General features: G+C 50.7%; 1 protein-coding gene across 1 annotated transcript; it reads right to left on the reverse strand.

Moving 5' to 3' along the window:
• Positions 1–4,146: 4,146 nt before the first annotated feature.
• On the reverse strand, positions 4,147–5,076 carry LOC147599871 (olfactory receptor 14A16-like). Its single transcript, XM_086753703.1, has one exon. The coding sequence runs from the start codon at positions 5,074–5,076 to the stop codon at positions 4,147–4,149; it is 930 nt and encodes a 309-aa protein (XP_086609829.1).
• Between the last annotated feature and the right edge of the window lie 12,798 nt (positions 5,077–17,874).

The raw sequence follows: 17,874 nt of genomic DNA on the forward strand, positions 1-17,874 counted from the left end.
CAGGCTGGGTCCATGCCTCTGGTCAAGTGGAGTGCATGTAGGCATGGGGAAACATGCTTATCACAGATAAAATGTCCAAAGCACAGGAGAATTTGCAATGACTTCTGTAGAGACATGGGCAGCTTAATGCTTCTGAGAAAGAGCTGATTGAATCAGCTTCTGCACTGTGTCTTTCAGCTCCTGGTTCCTCATGCTGTAGATGAGGGGGTTCACTGCTGGAAGCACCACTGAGTAAAGAACAGTCACTGTCAGGTCCAGAGATGGGGAAGACATTGAGGGGGGATTCAGGTAGGCAACCATGCCAGTGCTGAGAAACAGAGAGACCACAGCCAGGTGAGGGAGGCACATGGAAAAGGCTTTGTGCCGTCCCTGCTCAGAGGGGATCCTCAGCACAGCCCTGAAGATCTGCACATAGGACACCACAATGAACACAAAACACCCAGAGGATATTAAGAGACTGATCACAATAACCCACATTTCCCTGAGGTAGGAGTCTGAGCAGGAGAGCTTGAGGATCTGGGGGATTTCACAGAAGAACTGGTCCACAGCATTGCCCTGGCAGAGTGGCAGTGAAAATGTATTGGCAGTGTGCAGCAGAGCATTGAGAAACCCACTGCCCCAGGCAGCTGCTGCCATGTGGACACAATCTCTGCTGCCCAGGAGGGTCCCGTAGTGCAGGAGTTTGCAGATGGCAATGTAGCCTTCATACGCCATGACAGTGAGAAGCCAGTACTCTGCTGACATCAAAAAGAAGAAGAAAAAGACCTGTGCCGCACATCCTGAGTATGAGATGTTCCTGCTGTTCCAGAGGGAATTGGCCATGGATTTGGGGACAGTGGTGGAGATGCAGCCCAGGTCAAGGACGGAGAGGTTGAGGAGGAAGAAGTACATGGGGCTGTGGAGGCGGTGGTCGCAGGCTATGGCAGTGATGATGAGGCCGTTGGCCAGGAGGGCAGCCAGGTAGATGCCCAGGAAGAGCCAGAAGAGCAAGAGCTGCAGCTCCCGTGTGTCTGCGAATGCCAGGAGGAGGAACTCAGTGATGGAGCTGCCATTGGACATTTTCTGTTTCTTGGCACGAGAGCACTGCTCAAAAAAGGAAAATACAGTGAAAAATCAGGACAAACATCTCTGAGGAAAGCCCCTCCAATTTTCATAGTATATCCCCCATCCCTCCCCACTGAAATTCTTTTTCTCTCTCTGATTCGTACAGTCTGAGGTTGCTGTGAGGAGCAGGAGCTCTGCCTGAGGAGCAGCTGAGGAGTCAGCTTTGCCCTGCTGTAGTGGGTGCGTGGGAGCTGGTTTTGTGGCAGTTCCGATGTTCACAAGGGATGTCAGATGTAATCCAGCTTAAATGGAAAAGTTCAGTGATTCCACTCATGGCTCTGAAGAGAGTGCGGAACAGAGTCTTGGCATGTGTTTATAATAATTGTTTTCTCTATTGGGTATTTTTCAATATCACATCTGTTGAGTGTTTGTTTCAGGGGTAGAAATCCTTGGGTTTATGACTGCAAGTGTGAAGAATCTTGAGATGGGACAGGCAAATGGCCCAACTCTCTGTGTCTTAGTGCAGCATCTGGAGAGCGGCAGTGTCCAATCGTAATTCTCCCATCTGCCCTGTGCTTTCACTTCTTTTGCCTACAATATGACTTCATGCACATATCAGTCTTATAAAAAAGAAACAAACAAAACAAATAAACACAGCTGAACTCTGATGAGAGCAGGGGAGCAATGTTTCAAAGAGTGGACCTGTGAATTCTTCTCCTTCCCAGCCCAGAGGTGGAGTTGTGACAGAGCAGGACACAACTCCTCACGAGAGAAGCAAAGGACTCTGAGAGGAGAGTCCTGGCCTCCAAGGGAAAGCTCAGCGCTGCTATGAGAGACCTGAGCCTTTCTGGAGGGCAGCCCACAGGCCAACAGGACAGGCAAAGCAGACAGTCGGGTGTCCTGGAGATCATATGTTCTACAGAGATGGTCAGCTCACTGCCCAGAAGATGTATCCAGTGAAGGACTGTTCTGGTTTTATTTAGTGACGGGGTGCTACGGTGGTAGCTTCTCTAAGAAGCTGCTAGAAGTTACAACCCTTGGTTCAGTGGACTTGGACGGGCCTAGGGCAGACCTACTGCTGGCCAAGGCCGAGCCAATTGGTAGCAGAATGTTCCGTGATAACACCTCTGTGTTATCGGCCGGACGGCCGACTGGGCCTGACTCGGCCCAGCCCAGCTGCAAGAAGTGGAGAGGAGATGTGATGGATGATGTGAAGAGACCCTGAGAGGCATCTGCCTGCCTGCTGTGAAGGATTTCCTGTGAGTGGAACAGCTGCGGACACCAAGGTCAGTGCAGAAGGAGTGCGAGCAGTAATGCGGCTCCTGGCCAAGATTGCCCTGCAGCCTGTGGTGATGACCATGGTGGAGCAGGTTGTCCCCCTGCAGCCCATGGAGCCTCACAGTGACATGCGGAGAAAGAAACTCCACAACCCAGAAGGCTGTAAAGTAGGTATAGTTTATTTTCAATGCACTGGGCGCACAGGGAATCGCTTCCCGAAAAAGATGCGCGCCTGTGTCAGTGGACTTTTCTATATTCATCCACAGGAGTGTTTACATATTCATAAGGATTGTGATAAAGCCTATACATATTCATGACCTTTTCCCAAAAAGGTGGACCCATTCCTGGAACTCATTTCCCTAGTCCATGCTCCAGACTCCTCCTTATTGCGCCTGCGCCGTGATGTCTGGTGGTTGTGCACGGGGGTCTTTGGGGATGAAGGCAGCAGGGAAGAGTGAGGAAGAGGAGGTTAAACTTTTTACCTCTGGGCCCTCATATGCCATTAATTGCCCACGGCAGCTGTTTGTTGTCCATCTGTGCTCCTGATGTTTTGCCAATAGCTTGTTTGCTCCATATTTATCCTGCTGTCCTTGTTAGTTGGAGTAATACCTTCCTTCTTCGTGATTAATTCTGTATATTTACATCGTGTGCTGTAAAATAAGCTACATACTTTATCATCTATTGTCAAAGATTATCCTTAATTATCGTGCTACTATTTTTGGTGTTTTCCGTCCAGATCTCAATCTCTCCCTATTGTCTTGGAGGGTGGAGGGAGTGAGAGAGTGAATGCGTAGTCTGGTCTCGAGTGGGGCTGAAAAATGGCAGAGGGAAAGACAGTGACAACTTAGGGAAGATCTCTCTGAGCAGATAAAAAGCCATATCTCATAGACCTTCCCCTGCTCTGCACGTCCTTTACATTTTCTAGGAGACCTTCCCTCAGCTCTGTGCCTGGAACTCTGGGCGGTGCTGGCTGAATGTGCTGTGAGGAGAAGAGCCCCCACCCATTGCCTGCCGAGGAGTCAGCCCTTTCTGCAGCAGCGGGGTCATGGGAATGACGGGGTGAGGGGCCAATGCTGGTGTTTGACTTTGTCAGATAAAACCGCTCCTAAAGCAGAAGGGCTTGTCAGCATCTGCACTGCCAGTGCTAAGGAAAGGAAACAGGTTTGCAGAAAGGATTTTGAGAGGTTTGGGGTTTTTTTAAATCTCCATCCCCTTCTTCCCTAGGGAATATTCCTGGATGTTAGCAACCTTCAGCATTTCTGCTGCACTCAGGGAGAAAACAGAGACACCAGCAAAGGAAAGGATTGTCTGTGGCTCAGTGTACACTGAGCTCTTTCTTATTCCCAGCTGCCCTGGATCACACCTTTCTCAGATGGAGAGCAATGACATTCCCCAGTTTATCCTGCAAAGCCACCAGACACTGCTGAGAGGAGAGCAATGCCCTGAACTTGGATGCAGACAAGTGAATCTCTCACCTCTTCTCAAGGTGTCGGAACCCCACAAAGACACGCATGGCTCATTTCATCAGTCCAACAGCGTTTCTTTGGTCACAGTATCTCCCTGCTTACACATGGGGCTTGGAGATAACAGAAAGATGTGGTGAGACAGAATTACAACCTAGAGGGAAACTCTACAGAGGCTGCTATTGGACAGGTGACATCGGACACACTGTGGTGCAAGGCTCAGACACAACAGGATCAAGTCTCAAGAAATGTGATATAAACCTAGAAAATGATATATAAGTAGAATTATCACAGGGAAGAAAAAACATATGGCCTAAGATAAACTCTGGGGAATGTATATAGAAGGGGAGGTAGGATGTTGTCAGTGAAATGATGTGCATTGGGCCAGTTTCCGTAGGGCATCCTTGAGCTCCTGGTTCCTTATGCTGTAGATGAGGGGGTTCACTGCTGGAGGCACCACCGAGTACAGAAATGACACCACCAGGTCCAGGATTGGGGAGGAGATGGAGGGGGGCTTCAGGTAGGCAAACATGGCAGTGCTGATAAACAGGGACACCACAGCCAGGTGAGGGAGGCACATGGAAAAGGCTTTGTGCCGTCCCTGCTCAGAGGGGATCCTCAGCACAGCCCTCAAGATCTGCACATAGGACACCACAATGAAAACAAAACAGACAAATGAAAAACAAACACTAACCACAATAAGCCCAGCTTTTCTGATGTAGGTTTCAGAGCAGGAGAGCTTGAGGATCTGAGGGACTTCACAGAAGAACTGGTCCACAGCATTGCCCTGGCAGAGTGGCAGTGAAAATGTATTGGCAGTGTGCAGCAGAGCATGGAGAAACCCACTGCCCCAGGCAGCTGCTGCCATGTGGACACAAGCTCTGCTGCCCAGGAGGGTCCCGTAGTGCAGGGGTTTGCAGATGGCAACATAGCGGTCATAGGCCATGACAGTGAGAAGATAGTACTCTGCTGAGATAAAAAGTAAAAAGAGGAATAGTTGGGCCACACATCCTGAGTAGGAAATGGCCCTGGTGTCCAAGAGGGAATTGGCCATGGCTTTGGGAACAGTGGAGGAGATGGATGCTAGGTCAAGGAGGGAGAGGTTGAGGAGGAAGAAGTACATGGGGGTGTGGAGGCGGTGGTCGCAGGCTATGGCAGTGATGATGAGGCCGTTGGCCAGGAGGGCAGCCAGGTAGATGCCCAGGAAGAGCCAGAAGTGCAAGAGCTGCAGCTCCCGTGTCTCTGTGAATGCCAGGAGGAAGAACTCAGTGATGGAGCTGCCGTTGGACATTTGTTGTCTGGAGATGGCAATGCCTGCAGGGAGGAAAAGTCATTGCAAACTTGGAGAGAATTTTCTGAGCCAAACCGATAAGTTTTATACAGACCCCCTGCTTCCTAAACCTCCTATCCCTTTTTTTTTTCCCATTTCTGAAGACCTTCCTTTATCTCCATTGCTGAAGCTCTGGTTTGGTGCTGGCTGAATGTGCCGTGAGGAGCTGGGCCTCTGCCCGCTGGCTGCCCAGGTGCCAGCCCTGCTCTGCAGCAGTGAGTTCATGGGAACGGTGGAAGCAGGGGCCAGCTCTGGTGCTCACCTTTGCCAGATTAAACCATTACTAATGCAGAAGGGCTTGTCAGTATCTGCATTTCCTGTTCTAAGAAATGAAGATGGTAGGAAAAGCTGATGGAAACTGAAAAATAGAACAAAATCCCTCATCTTTTTTATGGTTGTATTAGCATCTGAGTAACTCTCAGCTTTTCTTCTGCTCTCAGAGACAACAGAGTGAAACCTGCATAGGAAGGGGATTGCCTGTAGCTCAGAGCAGAGTGAGGGGAGCTACTCTGTCCATCGGTCCCAGGTGCTCTGTGTTTGCACCTTTTTGAGTTTGAGGGCAAGTACACTGCTATGTTTTTGTGAGATGCCAGCAGACACTTCTGAGAGCACAGGGATCCACTGCAGAGCAATAAATGTCTCACCCTTTCTCAAGGTCTCAGCACCTCAATTGTAGCCCAGCTCAACAGCATTTCTCTGGTCATAGCATCTCCGTGCTTATCCATGGGAATTTCAGATAACACAAAGATGGTAAGAGACAGTTTGGCATGCTTGAGAAAAATTCACAGCTTGGAAGGACACCCCAAAATATTATGTTAGGTGTTTTCATGCTGGTATCCCACTGAGGGAAAAGCAGCTGATGCCCCAGCCCCACAGCCTGCATTGCCCACAGCCCCACAGGTGAAAGCTGGGACACTTGTTCCCATGGACACAGCTGCAGGAAAGGACCCACAAGATCAGGGGGGGACTCTGCAGCTGGAACTCCCCTCCCCAGACAGCCTGACAGCAAGAACAAGATCCCAGCAGCAGCACCACAGAGAGGTGGAGGCACAAGGGCAAATACAGCCAGGGTGGGGCTGAGAGAGGACAGGGCAGAGGCAGGCGGGCACTGGGGACAGCGTCCCCCTCCCCCAGCTGTGCGTGCCCCCTCCCCGACACCACCATTGCCGGGCAGCTGCTCTCAGCCCCTGTGCTCTGCAGAGGGCCGTGGGCACGTGGCTGGAGAGCTGCAGCACGGCTCTGCTGGAGCTCTGGCTGCAGAGGAGGGGGTTCATGGCTGGGACCCCGCAGCCCTGCGGGCAGAGGCTTGGGTGGGTGGGAGAGGAGGCCAGGGGGCTTGCTCAGAGGAAGGGGTCTGCCCTGGAGGGGATGATACAGAGATTTCTGAATTCTCCCTCCCACAACGTTTCTGCTTTTAGTTTCCCCTCAGTCCTTGACTGTAAACCTGCTGCCTGGGGATTTTCCTCTTGGGAGGTGTTTCCCTGTCTGATCTCTTTTCCCTGTCAGCACTCACAGACCCCATCCCAACCTCTGTGCACTCACCCTGCCCTACAGACACCTGCCTGTTTGCAGGGCACTGGCTGGGTGCCTGTTCCTGTTTGGAGGTTCCAAAGGCCAGGGCAGGACAACCCTGCTGGGTGCAGCAAGGGTGATGCTGCTGCTGTCCCTGGGCAGAGGAGTGGCTGAAGGCACCTGAGGAGGCTCTTAGCAGACCAGCTGACCACTCACAGTTACAGCTCAGGAGTTTCAAGAACTTGTCCAAGCTTGAGAGCTCCTTTTTTGATTTCTCTTTTCCTCCCCACCCTCATTAGACCCCTACCCTCAGAGTAGGAAAGCAAAAACAGAGACTCAGGAAATGTCTTTATCTCTATAGCAAACCCTGCCTTGACCTTCCTCTTGAAACATCCCCTTGGAAGTTTCCCAGTGGTGACGTGGAGCTGTGAGCAGCCCCGACCAACGCAGCACCCTCTCAACAGCAGAAGGACCCTGCTTGGCCAGAAGTTGTTCCTCCCACACACAGCTTCTTTCCCCAGCGCCGTGGGGAGCTCACAAAGGGAGGCTGAGTGCTGAGCCTGGCAGAGGCAGAGTCCCTGCCCCAGCACACAGCCCCTGGGGCGCAGGGACCCTGCTCTGAAGAACAGCCCTGGGCACCCCTGGCTGCACACACACATTCACACCCTGCAGCCGTCCCTGGGAGAAGGCAGCCATCATGCTCTGTCCCTCTGGCAGTGCAGCAGGGAATTCCTGCTCTGGAGCACGTCCTGTTCCTCTACTGTGAAAGTCCTCCTGACTGTAGGATGTGACAGATTTTGGACGTCTCTCCACAAACTACAGACACATTGCCCTTCATGCAAGTACTTACCACATAGACGGCTGTAAAGATTTCTCTCCTGTTGAGCTCTCCTCTCTCCTCCCAGCCCAGGCTGCCTTTCACCTCTCTCTGCCTCGCTCCTCTCCCCTCAGCTCCTGCAGGCAGAGCCCTCAGCCCTGCTGCGCTTGGCAGAGGAGCTGCTCCTGGGCAGAGCTGTCTCTCTGCAGCGCTGCCCTGTTACCAGCAGCTCCCTCCATCCCAGGAGCCTGGCCCAGCTCAGCAGCAGAGGCCCAGCCCAAGGCAGCACTTTCTCTGTCCCCTCTGGGCTCCCTCCAGCTGTCCCTGGGGCTGCAGGGGAACCTGCTGGGAAACAGCCTGAAGCCATCACTGATGGTCCCTCAGCTGGGCAGAGACACTTTTTTCCAGAAGCACAATTTCTCTCCATGAGACAAAGTTATAGCTTTTTTTTTTTAATTGGACAGGACACCCAGACAGGGACAGGCAGGGATCTCTTTTATCCCTGCTGACAGAAGGGATTCAGCTGAGGCTACAAAGGCATCTCAGCATTCATTTCTGTTCCCAGCATTTGAAGGGGACTCAGCTCCCTCTCACGCACACCACAAACGCACAGGAGGTGGGATTGCTCTGGCCTCTGTTCACATCTGCACAGAATAGACACCTGCATATGAGCATCTGTCAGAGTTTAGGCCCGATCAGGACCAGACTATGTACTCTCTTGCTCACTTCCCCCACACTGTGAGGGAATAGGGAGAGGGAATGTAAGAAAAAAGGCTTGAGATTTGAGATAAGACCAGCGGAAAAATCATTAAAGTTACCGTTACGGGCAAAAGAGACTCAACTTGGGGAAAATTATTTGGTTTTATTGCAGGAGAATAAGACAGAGAACAAGATAACTTCCCCCCACAGCTCCCTCTTCCTGGGCTTAACATTATCTCTACCACCTTCCCGCCGACCAAGCGGCACAGGGAGGAAGAGAGAATGGGGGTTATGGTCACTTCATCACTTGTCACTTTACGCTGCTCCTTCCTCCTCAACAAGGGAAGAACTCCTCGCATTCCTCCTCCCCTGCTTCTTCGTGGGGTCCCTCCCACGGGCCGCAGTCCTTCATGAAACTGCTCCGGCGTGGGTCATCTCTTCCATGGTGTCGTAGTTCAGCCCCGACAGGGACCAGACTACGCAGTCTCTCTCTCACTCCTCCCCTACTCTCCAAGAGAGCAGGGGGAGATTTGGTAAACAAAAGAAAACCAGGAAAAAAACCCACAAACATGTGGGTTGAGATTGAACAAAAAGTAAATTTAACAGTAATGACAGAAGAAAACAAAACAGTGATGGAATACAAATACAGTATAATGCCTTACAACAAATCTCCACACCCAGTTTCTTCCAAGTAGCAGGGAGACTCCCTTCAGCACCCTCCTCACTTTTATACTGAGCAGATGTCAGATGGGATGGAATAGCCCTTTGGCTAATTTGGGTAAATGAACCCCAGCTGTTAGCTAATTAGTTAACTATCCCAGCCATAGGGGCTACCAGCTTCAGTTCTCCACCCAGCTCAGGTGAATATTAACTCTATCCTGGCCAGAACCATTATCCACCCCTTATTCCATACCATCTACACCATGCCCAGATCCTACACTTTCCGATTCATCATCAACTTTTTCTTCCTTTGATCTACTTGTATGCCTTCATAAGGTCTGTTGAGTTTATCCAGTCCATAACTTTGGGCTCCATCTGTCATAACAGTCTCTCAGCGTAGGACAGACAACACAGTGTTTCCTCAGGTAGTCTATCTGGTGCGAGTGATTTAGCCAGTTCATAGTCTGCAGGCTGAAGATCTGTTGGTAGGTGCTAGTAGCAAGAGCCAGTTCTGGTTGCATCACTGCTGCAATTGTTCCTGTTTTATTAAAGTTCATTCTTTGTTGGTCTAGATGATTTTACTATAATACTTTTGACACAACATAAATCTCTCAGGATGTGGAGCAGGAAAAAGCAAGGAGGGACATTTAATAGCTAGATAATGACATACAGTACTGTATAGTAACTGACATCAAGCACTTCAAATTATTGGCTCTTTTCACCTAAAATTAGATCTCCTTGAGGTACACATCGGACTTTCCCATCCTCCTGCATTACCCACCAAGTACACCCAGGTCCTTGAGCAAAAGCAATCCCATGCATGGGTTTGCCTCTGCCCAAGGGAGAAATGACCCAGACTGTCTTCCCCAGTATATTCCTTACGTACACCACAGGGACTTTATCCCCTTCTACAGTATGTAGAAGTTCAGATTGGGCAGGGCCAGCTCGATTGGTGGACCCCCGAGTGTTGACTAACCAAGTGGCTTTTGCTAAATGTTTATCCCAATTTTTGAAGGTTCCACCACCCATTGCTTTCATTGTAGTTTTCAGCAGCCCATTAGACCTTTCAATTTTTCCAGGGGCTGGTGCATGATAGGGGATGTGGTATACCCACTTGATGCAGTGCTCTTTGGCCCAGGTGTCTATGAGGTTGTTTCAGAAGTGGGTACCGTTGTCTGATTCAATTCTTTCTGGAGTGCCATGTCGCCATAAGAAAGGTGTTTCGGGCAGTGGCATGGGATACAGGATATGTTTCCAGCCATCCAGTGGTTGCTTCCACCATTGTAAGTACATAGTGCTTGCCTTGGTGAGTTTGTGGGAGTGTGATGTAATCAATTTGCCAGGCCTCTCCATATTTATACTTCAGCCATCGTCCTCCATACCACAGAGGCTTTAACTGCTTGGCTTGTTTGATTGCAGCACATATTTCACATTCAAGGATAACCTGTGCAATAGTGTCCATGGTTAAATCCACCCCTCAATCACGAGCCCATTGGTATGTTGCATCTCTTCCCTGATGGCCTGAGGTATCATGGGCCCACTGAGCTAAAAATAGTTCACCCTCATGCTGCCAGTCCAGATCCACCTGAGCCACTTCAATTTTAGCAGCTTGATCCACTTGCTGGTTGTTTTGATGTTCTTCAGTGGCCCAACTCTTGGGTACGTGGGCATCTACGTGATGTACTTTTACAACCAGGTGCTCTAACCGGGCAGCAATATCTTGCCACAAAGTGGCAGCCCAGATAGGTTTGCCCCTACGCTGCCAGTTGCTCTGCTTCCATTGCTTTAACCATCCCCACAGAGCGTTTGCCACCATCCATGAGTCGGTGTAGAGATAGAGCACAGGCCATTTTTCCCATTCAGCAATGTTTAAAGCCAGCTGGATGGCCTTCACCTCCGCAAACTCGATTCACCTTGGCCTTCAGCAGCTTCTGCCACTCGTCGTGTAGGACTCCACACAGCAGCTTTCCACTTCCGATGCTTTCCTACAGTACGACAGGACCCATCAGTAAATAGGGCATACTGCTGCTCATTTTCTGGGAGGTTGTTATATGGTGGGGCCTCTTCAGCACACGTTACCTCTTCCTCTGGTGGCTTTCCAAAATCTTTGCCTTCTGGCCAGTCTGTAATTACTTCTAATATGCCTGGGTGATTGGGGTTTCCTATTCGGCTCCGCTGTGTAAGCAGTGCAACCCGCTTGCTCCATGTCGCATCCGTTGCATGATGCGCAGAGGGGACCCTTCCTTTGAACATCCAGCCCAGCTCTGGCAGTTGGGGTGCCAGGAGGAGCTGTGCTTCAGTACCAATCACTTCTGAAGCAGCTCAAACTCCTTCGTATGCTGACAGGGTTTCTTTTTCGGTTGGAGTATAGCAGGCCTCAGATCCTTTATATCCCCGGCTCCAAAACCCAAGGGGTCGACCACGGGTTTCCCCTGGCACTTTCTGCCAGAGACTCCAGGTAGGGCCATTCTCCCCAGCTGTGGTGTGGAGCACATTTCTTACCTCTTGCCCTGTCCAGACTGGCCCAAGAGCCACCGCGTGAACAATTTCTTGTTTAATTTGTTCAAAAGCCTGCTGTTGTTCAGGGCCCCATTTAAAATCATTCTTCTTTCGAGTCACTTCATAGAGAGGGTTTACAATCATACTGTAATTTGGAATATGCATCCTCCAGAAACCCACAACGCCCAGGAAAGCTTGCGTTTCCTTTTTGTCAGTTGGTGCAGCCATAGCTGTTATTTTGTTGACTATATCTATTGGAATCTGACAACGCCCATCTTGCCATTTTATCCCCAAAAACTGTATCTCTCTTGCAGGTCATTTCACCTTACATGGTTTTATGGCAAACCCAGCTTTCAGGAGGATTTTAATTATTTTCTCCCCTTTTTGAAAAGCTTCTGCTGCTGTGTTGCCCCATACGATGATGTCATCAATGTACTGCAGGTGCTCTGGAGCTCCACCCTTTTCCAGTGCAGCCTGCATCAGCCCACAGCAAATGGTGGGGCTGTGTTTCCACCCCTGGGGCAGTCGATTCCAAGTGTACTGGCCGCCCCTCCAAGTGAAAGCAAACTGTGGCCTGCATTCTGCTGCCAATGGGATTGAAAAACACGTGTCGGCAATATCAATGGTGGCGCACCACTTGGCTGCCTTGGATTCCAGCTCATACTGAAGTTCTAATATGTCTGGCACAGCAGCACTCAGTGGTGGTGTTACCTCATTCAGGCCACGATAGTCCACTGTTAACCTCCACTCTCCACTTGATTTTCTCACTGGCCATATGGGACTGTTAAAAGGTGAGCGGGACTTGCTGATCACTCCCTGGCTCTCCAGCCAATGAATCAGCTTATGGATGGGGATCAGGGAGTCTCGGTTGGTGCGATACTGCCACCGGTGCACAGTTGTGGTAGCAATTGGCACCTGTTGTTCTTCAACCTTCAGCAACCCCACAACAGAAGGATCCTCTGACAGACCAGGCAAGGTGGACAACTGTATAATTTCCTCCATCTCCAAAGCACCTACACCAAAAGCCCACCTTTTGGGTCCTTGAAATACCCCCTTCTGAGGTAATCTATACCAAGAATGCATGGAGCATCTGGGCCAGTCACTATGGGGTGCTTTTGCCACTCATTCCCTGTCAGGCTCACTTCAGCCTCCAATACAGACAGCTCTTGGGATCCTCCTGTCACTCCAGAAATACAAATGGGTTCTGCCCCATTATATCTTGATGGCATCAAGGTACATTGTGCACCAGTATCCACTAGAGCTTTGTACTCTTGTGGGTCTGATGTGCCAGGCCATCGGATCCACACAGTCCAATAAACTCTGTTGTCCCTCTTCTACACCTGGCTGGAGGCAGGGCCTCTCTAATCCTGGCCACTGTATTCATTGTTCATTTCTTTTAAATAAGCACGAGAGGTCCCTTCAAGAGGGTCAGAACCAAAGCTATTCCTTCTACTCTGCCTATTGGAGACTAGTGCAACAATTTTCAGGGAAGAATCATAGAATCATAGAATGGTTAGGGTTGGAAGGGACCTTCAAAGGTCATCTAGTCCAACCCCCCTACAAGGAGCAGGGACATCCCTGACTAGGTCAGGTTGCTCAGAGCCTCATCCAGCCTGGCCTTGAACGTTTCCAGGGATGGGGCTTCTACCACCATTCTGGGCAACCTGTTCCAGTGTTCTATAACTAGCATTGTAAAAATTTTTTTCCTAATTTCCAATCTAAATCTACCCCCCTCTATTTTAAAACCATTACCTCTTGTCCTATTGCAACAGGCCCTACTGAACAGCCTCTCCCCATCTTCTTGCAGGCCCCCTTGAGGTACTGGAAGACCGCTATCAGGTCTCCCCGGAGCCTCCTCTTCTCCAGGCTGGACAGCCACAACTCTCTCAGCCTGTCCTCATAGGAGAGGTGCTCCAGCCCTTTTATCATCTTTGTGGCCTCCTCTGGACCCTCTCCAACTGGTCCATGTCCTTTTTATGTTGGGGGCTAAAGAAGTTCAGGGGCACAACAATCAGCTGTTCCTACTTGAGGAAAAGGTCAAGAGGAAATGAAAAGAATGTGTGGCCACTGCTGGGTTTAGCAAGAGGAGGAATAGATAGGTTGGAGGTACTCTCGGCCTTTGTCTTCTGCAGCAAGGTCTCTGAGTTGCGTGTGCCTAAAAGGCAGAGCCCAGCCAAAACACAGCAGTGGATGGAGATGGAGTCAGAGGTTACTTAGGTAAGGTCAGTCCTTAAGAGTCCGTTGCACCAGATGGGATGGATCTTAGCATGCTCTAAGACCAGTATGATGTCATAGCAAGGCTGTTCCGAGACATTTTGTGATGTCATAATGAGTGGAGGAAGCAAGAAGCAAATCCTGCATCCCTCTCCGTGGAGCTGGCTGCAAGCTGTCATGAGGCAGTGCTGAGAGACAGGCCAGCACCTGAAGGTGTCTCTTGGGGGCTGGTGGGGAATCCCTTTGAGGAGGTGAAAGGATAGCAGAAGCCCACATGCAGGACAAGCGAACCTTTCCCAAGTCATGATGTTCAGACAGAGGGCAGAGGTGTTCAGCTGAGCACGTGGAGTAGCACAGGGAGAGCTCAGTTTGCCTTTCTCTTCACCATCAGCTGTATTTTCCACCTGTCCTTTGGGTAGAATGGCACTTGTCCCACATACGTCCTTCCTCTGCCTGACCTCAATCAGGGCAGTTGAATGTGGGTTTGATGGCCAAGCATGGGCTTGTAGTGCTACGCGAGACGCCAGGGCTCTGCAGCACAGCTGCATGCAGCTGGCACAGACAGCAGCGGCCCTGTGCAGGAAGCCCAGCCCCATTCAGAGCAGCGGTGTGACGGGCACCAGCCAGGCCATCTCAGACCAATTCAGTGCCTTTGGCCAGTGTCTGAATCCCACCACTGCAGAGACTCAAGGCCTTAACGTCTCCATCCAGTAGATATACAAGAGCACATGAACACAAAACATCTCCCACGGAGGTCTCTGCAAGTGTTCCGTCACTCTCAAACCCTCCTGGTTCTTCTCTTCCCCATCGTTTATCCTTCCCATTGATGATACCATCATGGATTAATCCAACAGGCTTCACGATGTTCCTGTATCACAGGATGTCCACACCCAAAACCACTTTCAAAATCCTCTCTTCCTTGCTATTGTCCGCTTCACCTCCAGGGCAGACATGCACCAATGTCCTCAGGCTGAGGAGGACACTTCTGTGGGAGACAAAGAACCCGTTCAAGTCCTCATGGATAATTTAATGACCAATGACCCTGGGAGTACCTGAAAGGGGAGCAAAACAGCATGCAAAAAATTCTGGAGGTTTCTGGAGTGTCTTGAGACAGTTTGGGAAACGGGTGTCTGTAGATCGGGTGTCAGATGGGCCGACAATGATGAAACTCATTTGCACCTGTTACTCACAAAGAAGGAAGGTAGGGCTATGGATGTGAAAGCCAGAGTTAGCCTTAGTTGTCACGATCAGGGTCTCACCTCCCAAGGAGAAAGAGGAAGGAAAATAGAAAAGTGCAGATGGCCGACCTCAGAGGAGGAGACTTTGGCCTAGTCTTGTGATTTTAGTGGGGGAGCCCATGTGAGCAGCACAGAAGGGCAGCAAGAGCTCAGTAGAGCTGGTCTTCAAGGACAGCGCTTTTCAAGTCCAAGACCCTCTGCACCAACAGTCAGGAAAAGCAGAAGAGATATTCAGGAGAGAAGCTGGAGGAAGCAGGAAATTCCTGGGAAAGCTCCATGGCAAAAAGGAAGCATACAGGAGATAGATGCAGGGCAACTCCAGGCCTGTCAGCCTCACCTCTGTGCCTGGCAAGGTCATGGAGTAGATTCTCCTGGAAACCATGCTAAGGCACATGGAGAGCAAGGAGGTGGTTGGTGACAGCCAACACGGCTTCTCCAAAGGCAGATCGTGCTTGACCAAGTTGGTGGCCTTCTATGACGGGGTGACACCTTTGGTGGACAAGGGACAAGCAATGGATATAATCTACCTGGATTTGTGCAATGCTTTTGACACTGTCCCGCATGACATCCTGCTCTCTAAAGTGGAGAGTTACGGGTTTGATGGATGGACCACTCGGTGGATAAGGAATTGGCTGGTCAGCCACACACAGAGAGTGGTGGTCAATGGCTCAATGTCCATGTGGAGACAGGTGACGAGTGGTGTCCCTCAGGGGTCCATGTTGGGCCCGGCCCTCTTCAACATCTTTATCGGCGACATGGACAGTGGGGCGGATTGCACCCTCAGCAAGTTCGCCGATGACACCAAGCTGTGTGGTACTGTTGACACACTGGATGGGAGGGATGCCATCCAGAGGGACCTTGCCAGGCTGGAGAGGTGGGCCCGTGCCAACCTCATGAAGTTCAACCAGGCCAAGTGCAAGGTCCTGCACCTGGGTCGTGGCAATCCCAGGCACAAATACAGGCTGGGCGGAGAATGGATTGAGAGCAGCCCTGAGGAGAAGGGGTAGAAGGGACCCTCAAGGGTCATCTAGTCCAACTCCCTTTCAAGGAGATAGGACATCCCCGACTAGATCAGGTTGCTCAGAGCCTCATCCAGCCTGGCCTTGAATGTTTCCAGGGATGGGGCATCCACCACCTCTCTGAGCAACCTGTTCCAATGTTCTACCGCCCTTAGTGTAAAAAAAAAACTTTGCCTAATGTCTAACCTAAATCTACCTCCCTCTATTTTAAATCCGTTACTTCTCATCCTGTCACAACAAGCCCTACTGAGCAGTCTCTCCCTGTCTTTGCTGTAGGCCCCCTTGAGGAAGTGGAAGGCCACTAGAGTGGTCTCCTGGGAGCCTCCTCTTCTCCAGGCTGAACAGCCCCAGCTCTCCCAGTGTTTCCTCATAGGAGAGGTGCTCCAGCCCTCTTATCATCTTCATGGCCTCCTCTGGACCCTCTCCAACTGGTCCTTGTCTTTATGTTGGGGGCTCCAGAACTGGATGCAATACTTCCTCGACCTGCTGGCCACGCTTCTCTTGATGTAGCGCAGGATGTGCTTTGCTTTCTGGACCAGCTCTACTGAGCTCTGCTGCCCTTCTGTGCTGCTCACATGGGCTCCCCCACTACAAACCACACCACTAGGCCAAAGCCTCCTCCTCTGAGGTCGGGCATCTGCACTTTTCTATTGTCCTTCCTCATTCTCCTGGGGAGGTGAGACCCTGGTATCTAATGATCGTGACGACTAAGGCTGACTCTGGTCTTCAAGGACAGCGCTTTTCAAGTCCAAGACCTTCTGCACCAAGAGTCAGGAAAAGAAGAAGAGGTATTCAGGAGAGAAGCTTGAGGAAGCAGGAAACTCATGGGAAAGCTCCATGGCAAAAAGGAAGCATACAGGAGATGGCTGCAGAGACTTGAAACAGAGAAGGGATTCAGAAATAGGGTTGGTTTTAGGAAAGCTGCAGAGTTGAGACTTGCAAGGGAGTTCAGGGGCACAACAATCAGCTGTTCCCACTTGAGGAAAAGGTCAAGAAGAAAGGAAGAGAATGTGTGGCCACTGCTGGGTTTAGTAAGAGGAGGACTAGATAGGTTTGAGGTACTCTCAGCCTTTGTCTTCTCCAGCAAGGTCTCTGAGTTGCGTGTGCCTAAAAGGCAGAGCCCAGCCAGAACACAGCAGTGGATGGAGATGGAGTCAGAGGTTACTTAGGTAAGGTCAGTCCTGAAGAGTCCGTTGCACCAGATGGGATGGATCTTAGGATGCTGAGAGACCAGGATGATGTCATAGCAGGGCTGTTCCGAGACATTTTGTGATGTCATAATGAGTGGAGGAAGCAAGAAGCAAATCTTGCATCCCTCTCCATGGAGCTGGCTGCAAGCTGTCATGAGGCAGTGCTGAGAGACAGGGCAGCACCTGAAGGTGTCTTGCAGTCTTCTCTTGCCGGCTTACCTACCCTGCACGCAGCGAAGCCCCGCTCCGGGGAAAGCAGGGCATCACACGGATACCGTCAAGCCAAGACTTCAATTTAATGCTGCGCAACACAGGTTAAATACCCGTACACCCGCTACACACGCGAACGCACCCGCCCCCCTGCTCCCATGGACCCATCCGTGCCCGCCACACACCTACCCCTACACTCATGGATTTATCCGTGCCCACCACGTACATGGACACACCTAACCCCTGCACTCATGGATTCATCCGCGTCCAGTGTGTGAGTCACCACGGACCGCCCCTCCAGCGTACGTGCATCACTTCTAACGTTTCCCCACAATTCCCCTCCTCTATGCTAAATAATTCTAGTCTAATGGCTGGTACCCTGAGGCGGATGCCGCTATAACATAGTTGATCACGAATAGTTGCCTAGTAACCCCTCAATCATAGCATGCAAGAAAGGTAACAATAACAGAAACAAACAAAGCCTTATCAAAGCAACTACTAGGATCGTCAGACCTATGGACACAATATTTCTTAGCCATCTAGGTAAACTGAAGAGGTCCGAAAACTACCCCCAGTCTTTTAGAGCCCTGACGTTGAATACTAACTGGGCAGCATGCGCACTTGTCTTCTCCGAGGCCAAGGAAGCATTTTTGCTGAATCCAAACAGCAGTAGCTTAGGAGACCTAGGACTCCCTCCAAGT

The sequence above is a fragment of the Chlamydotis macqueenii genome, chromosome 8 (genome assembly GCF_036417535.1).
Source record: "Chlamydotis macqueenii isolate bChlMac1 chromosome 8, bChlMac1.mat, whole genome shotgun sequence".
Classification (NCBI taxonomy): Eukaryota; Metazoa; Chordata; class Aves; order Otidiformes; family Otididae; genus Chlamydotis; species Chlamydotis macqueenii.